The sequence below is a fragment of the Mizuhopecten yessoensis genome, unplaced genomic scaffold (genome assembly GCF_002113885.1).
Source record: "Mizuhopecten yessoensis strain PY_sf001 unplaced genomic scaffold, ASM211388v2 scaffold8481, whole genome shotgun sequence".
Lineage (NCBI taxonomy): Eukaryota > Metazoa > Mollusca > Bivalvia > Pectinida > Pectinidae > Mizuhopecten > Mizuhopecten yessoensis.
The window spans coordinates 6926-16854 of record NW_018407569.1 but is presented as its reverse complement, the minus strand read 5'-3'; the positions used below and the strand labels follow the sequence as shown (position 1 = coordinate 16854).

At 37.4% G+C, this 9929-nt stretch overlaps 1 protein-coding gene across 1 annotated transcript; it reads left to right on the top strand.

Moving 5' to 3' along the window:
- The first annotated feature begins 320 nt into the window (after positions 1-320).
- Positions 321-3413, top strand: LOC110456053 (piggyBac transposable element-derived protein 4-like). The gene is made up of 4 exons (XM_021506581.1): positions 321-880; positions 1430-1737; positions 2267-2491; positions 2800-3413. Exons 1-4 carry the CDS (start codon positions 321-323, stop codon positions 3411-3413), a joined length of 1707 nt encoding a protein of 568 aa, XP_021362256.1.
- The last annotated feature ends 6516 nt before the right edge of the window (positions 3414-9929 follow it).

The window sequence follows — 9929 nt, the reverse complement described above, 5'->3', positions numbered from 1 at the left end:
CTTTCCGTACCGTTGTCGTGTACACACAACAAAAAAACATGCTTCCTGGTCCCCGTTGTCGTGTTCACACGACAAAAAAATATGCCGTCTCATCCCCGTTGTCGTGTACACACGACAAGAGACTTTGATGTTACCTGTTTACTGATTAGATGGTTTCAGCAGACGACAGACTTGTGATCCAATTATTTTCGGTAAAATTCGGGCGAATCAGTATGTAAGAAAGATTTTGATAGGTGCAAAGTACACATGTTTCATCATGTGACCCTCTGTTTCGTATTTCCCGCCAGTTGTTTCGTTTGGTGGTCACCAGTGTAAACAATATGGCGGCGAGCGCGTTTGACACGAACGTTGACACTGCATCAGATGATGAAGGAGGCGCTGGAATCCAAGATGACGATAACAATTTCGGTGGATCCGACCTTGAATTGTCTGAGCTGGACTCAGATAGTGAAGATGACATCCTACTTGCCGACATCATCCCGCTGGCAGACCTCGTAGACCGAGGTGGTGGAGATGCTGGACACGCCCCCACCGATCGCCGCTGGACAGCTGATCTAAATCATATACGTGTTAGAGATTTTACGGGAGTGGCAGGGCCTACTACAGCACTGGATGCAGAGAAGACAGAGAAAGATTTTTTCCATCTAATCTTCCCGGAGTCCGTGTACGACAGGATGGCTGAGCAGACCAACATATATGCTACTCAGCAGATCCGTGTCAAGGCAGACAACTCTTGGCTTGCCACTACGGCCAGAGAGATGAAGACTTTTTTGGGCATCATCGTCTTCATGTCTTTGCTGGACCTACCGAATGCTAAGGTGTACTGGTCATCTGATTGGATGTTCCAGACATCTCTGCCCCCAATTATGACCAGACTAAGGTAAATCACCAGTTGAACTGCTTTTTGATATGATAATGTTGTGATATAACTTACACGGTTTTGATATGATAATGTTGTGATATAACTTACACGGTTTTGATATGATAATGTTGTGATATAACTTACACGGTCACTGATACATGTTAGAATGTAACATGTTTTTTTCCCTTTTCTACTAAATGTCTCCAGTCAAATGGACAATAAGTTGAACAGGCTTTTTTTCAGTTAAATTTTAGGTTCTTAACTCTTAGTCTGAACCAGTTGTATTGACCCCACTGACTATCAACAAATATGTTGACAGGCTTTATATTTTCCCCCTTTTATTATATTTGTACTGTATATTACAGTCATAAAAATCACAAGCCTACTAGTAATGTATGCCCTAAATCCGCTGTAATTAATTGCTGAATATTATATCCCTATATGGTTCAATTCAGGCAAAATGACACTGATGGTTCACATTCTATCTAAGACTAAATTGATTTTTTTCTCATTTTGTAAACTGATTAATTTAACATTTCTACAGTTTGGGTCCATTTGTATTTTTAGATTCGAAAAGCTTGCCCAATACTTTCATTTGAATGACTCGTCGATAAATCCCCCCAAAGGCCAAGCTGGTCATGACAAGCTCCACCATGTCCGACCAGTGCTCAATACCATCCAAGACACCATTGCAGCTCAGTACACCGTACACCAGAATTGTGCTATTGATGAGGCTATGATTGCATACAAGGGGAGGCTTAGCTTCAAACAATATATGCCAGCCAAACCTGTTAAATTTGGAATCAAGGTGTGGGAACGGGCGGATTCAACAAATGGATATGTTGACCAACTCCAGATTTATTCTGGAAGAGCAGGTATGTTGTACAAAAATATTTGAATGTGATGGTATCTTACTGTAGCAGAACTGAAATTGGGTCGATTATCGGCGACCAGGTAACTCAATTGGTAGAGAGTTTGTCAAGAGTTCTGAGGGTCCCGGGTTCGAACCCGGGTCTGGCCATTGCATTTCTCTTTCTCCTGTTACAATAGTATGGTTTGATTTTTTCTGTATTTGATTGTCTCTATATATACAGAATTATAAAAAACCTATAAGATAATTATAATCTGTAATCACAATATGAAGTAATGATCCTGCATCAGTGTCTAATTATATATATATTGTCATTACTACAAATGAAATGTCTGAACATTTTAGCACAACAATATAACCTGTAATATTATATAAGGATTAACCTTTTATTTTGTTTAGTTTACGAGATAATAAATCCAATGGAGCACGAGGTAAATTGCATAATCTTGCCCACACTTAGGTTATCGATTCAGAAACAGTGGCAATTGTAAATATAATGAAATATAAAACAAAATTTTGTATTACCATTTCAGGAAATGAAAATGGCCAGAGGGAAGTGGGACTTGCTGCTCGTGTGGTTACAGACCTGACACGAGACATTGTTGGAAGCAGGCGCCATGTGTATGTCGACAACTTTTTCTCGAGCCCTCAACTATTCGCCAACTTGCTGCAGGATGGAATCTATGCTTGCGGTACTCCTTCTGGCATCAGTAAATACAGCGTGAAGAAAAAGGGTGACTTCGCAATGTTGCAGTCAGGTAAATAATTGAAACCAATGTTGTTGTTTTTACACTTTTAGGTTTTTGCACTACCTAGGATGTTCAATTGATTTTGCTCGAATATAACCATGTACATGAGTAACACTGAAACCAAAACTTAACTGGGATAATTTTACAGTACCCAAAATATACTGGGATAAATGTACAAAAGAAAAACTTGGATAACTTTACCTAAATAGCACCAGGATTACTTTACCAAATAAGTTGATCTGTAACTGTATCAAGTTATACACAAATGAATGAAGAATTTCTAAAATAAAATTAATTCAAATCATGTCATTTTGCAGGAAATCTTGTAGCTAGTGTCTGGTTTGACAACAAGCCTGTGACCTTTTTGTCAACAAATGCTGACCCCACTACACTGGAGGAAGTACGACGAAAGAACAAGGATGGTACTGACAGAGTACACCTGGCCCCTTCTGTTGTGAAAAAATATGGGGAAAATATGAATGCTGTGGATCGAGCTGACCAATTACGGATGCAGTACACATGCGCAAGGAAGAGTTACAAGTGGTGGAAATATGTGTTCTTCTTCTTAGTTGATACTGCACTTGTCAATTCCTTCATCCTTATGAAGGAGTCTCCAAATCACCAGAGGAAAACCAGGACAGGCAGAGTAAAACACCTTTCCCAGCTGGAATTCCGTGAAATCCTGTGTAAGCAGTTGATTGGTGAGACCCGTGCAGTCAGGAAGCGACGTCGTGTGGTACAGCATGATGTGTCGGGGCTTACATATTCACACATGCCATGTAAAGTTAAAATTAACAGGTGTCGCCAATGTGCTAAGTCAAAAATCAGAAAAGAGTCAAGTTTCGGCTGTCGACAGTGTGGTGTAAATTTATGTGTACTTTGCTTTGAACCGTACCATAAGGACTTAGTCTCTGTAGTACAGGAAGAGTAAACCATTGCCACAGACAACACATATCAAAAGTATTTTGCAGTTAATTTGAATTAGATCTGACATAATTAACATTTGCACCATCAGTCAAATAACAAACTGTTGTGATGTAATTCTTTTGGATGTATACAAGTACAAATATATACTATTTATGGTACACACTCTTGTGTAATACATGTGCTTCATCTTGAAGTTTGCAGACTGTTGCCATAAAATCTGTCTACATTAAGTTAATTGAATATCTATTTTTTTTTTACTAATAGTTGGTGTTTGAAATTAAGCGATGGTTTTAAGTCAAAATTGTTAAATGTAAAAATAAAATGATAACACAGACATACTAACATAACAAGTTCTGACCCAATCCTGGAATCCATTTACATACCCGACTAAATTTTATCTAGTCTTTTGATCAAAGGAGCTTCCAGAATGTTTGCAATCAACCAGCATGAAGTACAGTTCTGCAAATATGTATTTCAGAATGTAAATGATTCTGTATCTTGAAATGCGTCTTGAATTCAAAATTTGTTACCATGTTTATTGTTTGTTGGTTATGAAACCATGACTTTACATTGTTTATTTATATTTGTCATGTTAATCAAAATTAACAGAAAATGGCATTACATGTAAATACAAAAAGTTTCTTGTTATCTAAGATGTCTTTGCTTTATTTATAAATAAATCCCAGTCTGGGCGTACACTTTTCCTGTCCTGTTACAGTAATATTACAATGAATATACAAGACTAAACTCAAAGTATCATTCAAAATTACACTGGTCAATTAATGCAAGAAAATATTTAATTGTTACCAAGTCTGGAAGTCAATGTAAAGAAATACTTCTGCATGTGGTAAGAATTAAATCCAGCATTAGTGCACGGGCGATTGGAGACAAAACCACAATTTTATTTATTAAAATATATTTCAATCTAAATCCATAAATCGTACTTGTCAATGTTTTCTTCTTTCAAGTTTGCAATAAAAACAAGTAATTATATACCACACACACAGTATTTCCAAACAGTATTTTTCACCAGACACTGACTGGCACACATAATGATGTGTACATATGTAATACTGATATCTGCTGTTAACATTAATTTTCACAGAACCTGATTTGACCACAGGGGTTCGTAGCAAATATCTGAAATACACATATGCTTAACTGATACGGCACTGATATGGGTCAAAGCACATATCAGTATAGCTGATGTGTATTTCAGACATTAATAACGAACCCCTGTGATTTGACTAAAACGACCAAACATACCAAGAAAGTTGCGTTATCAGTCAAAGTAATGACGACATTTTTCTAAACTTCCACTCGTAATTTCACCATGAAATACCCATGAAGACTTGTGCAAGTAATAATAGATATTTTATTACAAAACACGATTTAATCTACTTGTATTGAGAAAATTAAACGACTTTTGTAACCAAAACCAATCCCCATTTGGGCCCCACGATACAAAGTTGTATTTTGAAGACCATGAATCACATTGTTCATTGACGAACACACGCCGATTTCTCAGTCATTTTCGTCTGTCAGTAAATCATAACGATGCGAATGTAATAAATGTATTTATAATATAATATAAGGCTTCTGCAGTGCAATAAAGGGGTGCAATAAAATTGATATTGAACGTGTGCAATAAAGATGCAAATGAGCGCGCGACACCGTGGGAACTAGGTCGTATTCCTATGCACTACTACTACTACTACTACTACTATAGTATAGGCCTACTACAACATGGCTGACGTAAACATTGGGGATTCTGTTCGAATTGACGGCAAAGGTAGGGGCACAGTACAAGAACTTGTTCCAATGGGATTTGCAACATTTTATAGAGTTTTAATCGAGGGAAGTGATATTGAGGTTGACTTGCCAGGTGATCGGTTAGAGCCAATACCCCAGACTATGACTCAGTCGTCCTCGCTACCACAAAAGCAGACGACACCCAACCAAACTCAAAGGTTTGTTCCGGTCCAACAAACGGAAATTGGGTCATTCATTGAACAACAATCAAATAAGAACACTCTACTGAAAACGTGGAATGACATGAAAGTATTGAAAGCCTTTTTCGAAACTCCAGAAATCAACGAATCCCGAAGTATTCAAAACATACCCCCTCCCGAATTATCTCCGTTGCTTTCCCAATTTTTCATGAGTGTCCGAAAAGTGGACGGTTCTGAATATGAACCAAACAGTCTCAGATCTATGATGTCAAGCTTTGATCGCCAGCTACGCCGATTTAATTATGGTCATGCTATTATTACTAGTCCCCTGTTTGCCCAGGTTAGAGAAGTGTTGAAAAGTAAACAAAAACAGTTAAAACGCGATGGAAAAGGTAACCTTGACAACCGTAGTGATATATGCTATCAGCGACGAGGAGATCGACGTTTTGTGGAGAAAAGGTCAATTTGGAACTCAAAACCCTGACGATATTTTACAGACACTTTGGTTTTTTAATACAGTACATTTTGGTTTACGGGGATCAGCGGAGCATCGCGATATGTGCTGGGGGGACGTTACACTACAAAACCACACTGACGGACATGAATATCTAGAGTTTACGGAAAGACAAACAAAAACCAGGACAGGGGAGAACACCCGTGATGTAAGCAAAGTAAAACCAAAATTGTGGGCAAACACTGAAAATCCCGAAAGGTGTCCTGTTCATGTTTACAAATGCTATGCAGATATGAGACCTACGACTTACTGTAAAGGATCAGATCCATTTTATATAGCTACTACAACAAAAAGCTCACCTGGAAGTCATGAGACTTGGTTCAAGCGCCAACCCGTTGGTATCAACAAGCTAAAATCCATGATGCAACGTGCCATAAAGGGAGCAGGAATCCAAACTGACAAACACTTGTCAAATCACAGTGCGAGGAAATATCTTGTCCAGAAATTGAACGATAATAACATCCCCGCTAACCATATAATGCAAATTTCTGGTCACCGAAACATTTCTTCTATTAATAATTATTCACACATCAACACGAATCAACACAAAGAAATCTCCAAAATACTGCACGGAAATCCAACAGCACCTGAGACCGGATGCAACACAACATCACTGACACAACAATCAATGGCGTGTAACCAGTCAACTTCCTCTGTTGTCAGGGTCCAGGGCGGTTTCCAAAGTATCTTTTCAGGTGCTGTCACAGGAGGAAACATACAAGTTCATGTTTACCAAGGACCTCCTCTGAAAAAACGCGCCCGTGTTATAGAAAGTGACAGTGATTCTCAGTAGGCCTAATATCCAACACATGTGTTTTCGGTTTCCGACGACCTTCACAGTGCGCGCGCTCTTACACTGTTCATGACGTCACCGATGAAAAAAAACAGTTTTTTTCCGAAGCGAAAAAAAAGAAGTCATATTTTGTAAACTTTTATTATTTCAATTGTTATCACAATTAAAATGATCGTTAAAAGTAAAACTGTTGGCCATTTATTATTCTGATAAAATTCTGCGGACTACTTTTGTTAGCGGAACATGCTCTCAAATTAGTATATGTGATGCGTCCTTTCTCGTCGTCATTGCATATAGAGACGTTAGTATTGAAACCACTTATGTAGGTAGGTTTCTCGAATTATATAATAAATAGAATCTAACACTCGTGTTCATGTTATATTGAATTTATTGAACTCGTATATTAATTTCATATGAAACTCACCAAAGGCTCGTTTCATATGAAATTAATATACTCGTTCAATAAATTCAATATAACATGAACACTCGTGCTAGATCCTCTATGTATTATAAGAACGACACAAAATGATAACAACATTGGTTGACGTTTACCTGTGTATTTCTTGAAAATGTTACACCTCGACTAAAATCCACATTGACAATCCGCCATTTTGCTATATACGCGGGGGTGAGCCTAGTAACGACATCCGGTACGGAACCCGGACCGGAGTTACGGTACGGAAAAAATTAAGGAAACATAATAAATAATAAATTCTTTTTGCCCATGTGGGGCAAAAAGAACAAATACCTAGAGGATATCAATGGTGCTTTTTCAGATTTTGCCATATTAAGACTGGATATTGCTGACATAAGACAAGATATTGACATCATAAGACTGGATATTGACATCATAATACTGGATATTGCCATCAGAAGGCTGGATAGTGCCATCATAAGACTTTCAGATTTTGCCATATTAAGACTGGATATTGTCATCATATGACTAGATATTTCCATCATAAGACTGGATATTGCCATCATAAGACTACATATTGCCAACATAAGACTAGATATTGCCAACACAAGACTGGATATTGCCACCATAAGACTGGATATTGTCATCATATGACTAGATATTGCCATCATAAGACTGGATTATTGCCATCATAAGACTGGATATTGCCATCATTAGACTGGATTATTGCCATCATAAGACTGGATATTGCCAACATAAGACTAGATATTGCCATCATAAGATTACATATTGCCAACATAAGACTGGATATTGCCATTATAAGACTGAATATTGCCAACATAAGACTGGATATTGCCACCATAAGACTGGATATTGCCATCATAAGACTGAATATTGCCAACATAAGACTAAATATTGCCACCATAAGACTGGATATTGCCAACATAAGAATAAATATTGCCACCATAAGACTGGATATTGCCACCATAAGACTGGATATTGCAACCATAAGACGGGATATTGCCATCATAAGACTAGATATTGACAACATAAGACTAGATATTGCCATCATAAGAATACATATTGCCAACATAAGACTGGATATTGCCATCATAAGACTAGATATTGCCATCATAAGACTAGATATTGCCAACATAAGCCTGGATATTGCCATCATAAGACTGGATATTGGCATCATATGACTAGATATTGCCATCATAAGACTGGATATTGTTATCATAAGACTAGATATTGCCATTATAAGACTGGATATTGCCATCATAAGACTAGATATTGCCAACATAAGACTAGATATTGCCATCATAAGACTAGATATTGCCATCATATGACTAGATATTGCCATCATATGACTAGATATTACCATCATAAGACTGGATATTGTCATCATATGACTAGATATTGCCATCATAAGACTGGATATTGCCAACATAAGACTGGATATTGCCAACATAAGACTGGATATTGCCAACATAAGACTAGATATTGCCAACATAAGACTGGATATTGCCAACATAAGACTGGATATTGCCATCATAAGACTGAATATTGCCAACATAAGACGGGATTTTGCCATCACAAGGCCAGATATTGCCACCATAAGACTAAATATAATTGCCATCATAAGGCCGGATATTTTCATCATAAGACTGGATTTTGCCATCACATGGCCAGATATTGTCATCATAAGACTAGATATTGCCACCATAAGACTGGATATTGCCATCATAAGACTGGATATTGCCATCATAAAAGACTAGATATTGCCATCATAAGACTGCATAGATATTGTCATCATAAAGGAGTTTGTTCCTGAACATGCCAGATGTAAACAACGTAAATGCTTAGTATAAATCTGATGTTTCGGATAACTGCCTGTTTTGGATAAGGTAAATGAAAAAAAAAAAAACACTTGTGCATTGTTCCAAAAAATATATAGAAATATTTTATAAGGTTATTTTCATTTAAGTAAAAATTCCTACTGAGGTAACCATGTTTTGTGATTTTTTCCCGATGTCATCAACAACCCTTGGAGCAATATAAACGGCAAAACAGAACTATGACTTCTACCCATTTCAGCCTAAAAAGGAGATGTTACACGGGGCAAAACAAGCCTGTGATAACGATGTGCTGCATTTCTGATGTCATGTGTCAGTGTGATTAATTTTTAACTTTTGTCTGCAAAACATTCTGGATTTCTTTTATTTTACAAATCAAATAAATTGAATTGAACTTGAAAAACACCCAGATAATATATTATTCAGAGAAAGACATGTCCGATATACATCTGTTAATCTGGTCTCACCAACTGAGACTATACTGCCACTCCACACAGTCTTACACAATGGAATACCCAGTAGAGGGAGACCTCCCCCAGCGGGCTCCATGTGTACTTAACTCAACTTGTAAACAATGGCAGCATATGATTTTTTCGAATGACAGCGATGTTGAAGGTTTTAACCCAATTGATATAAATGAAAATGAAAGTTGTGTAGCAGAAATCCGACACCAGAGCGAGTCCCGTTTCTTCACCAGACGTGAGCCATTTTGAGGAATCAGGTGAAGATGACAATGAGACTGACCAGAGTCAATGGACTTCCTTGTGTCGTTGTATTGACTTTTAAGATTATTAACTTTTGAATATTCTTTAATTCCTGAAACCCGGGTCCGGATTTGTCCGATTTTAAGTCACGCCAACGCAACTTCCTGTTGAAAAGCAGAGACGTTTTACAGGCCAAATGATGTTCTACTGTAGTTAACTAGTACATATAATCATTCAATAAGTAAATCCTTTATTCATTCATATTTTATGTTTAAGCTGGAGTTTT

Bases quoted from the DNA above. Each gene is read 5' to 3' on its own strand.
- LOC110456053 (XM_021506581.1), top strand. From the start codon at position 321: ATGGCGGCGAGCGCGTTTGACACGAACGTTGACACTGCATCAGATGAT. The intron at 881-1,429 runs GTAAATCACCAG...TTGTATTTTTAG, and splicing joins CCAATTATGACCAGACTAAG to ATTCGAAAAGCTTGCCCAAT. The intron at 2,492-2,799 runs GTAAATAATTGA...GTCATTTTGCAG, and splicing joins CTTCGCAATGTTGCAGTCAG to GAAATCTTGTAGCTAGTGTC.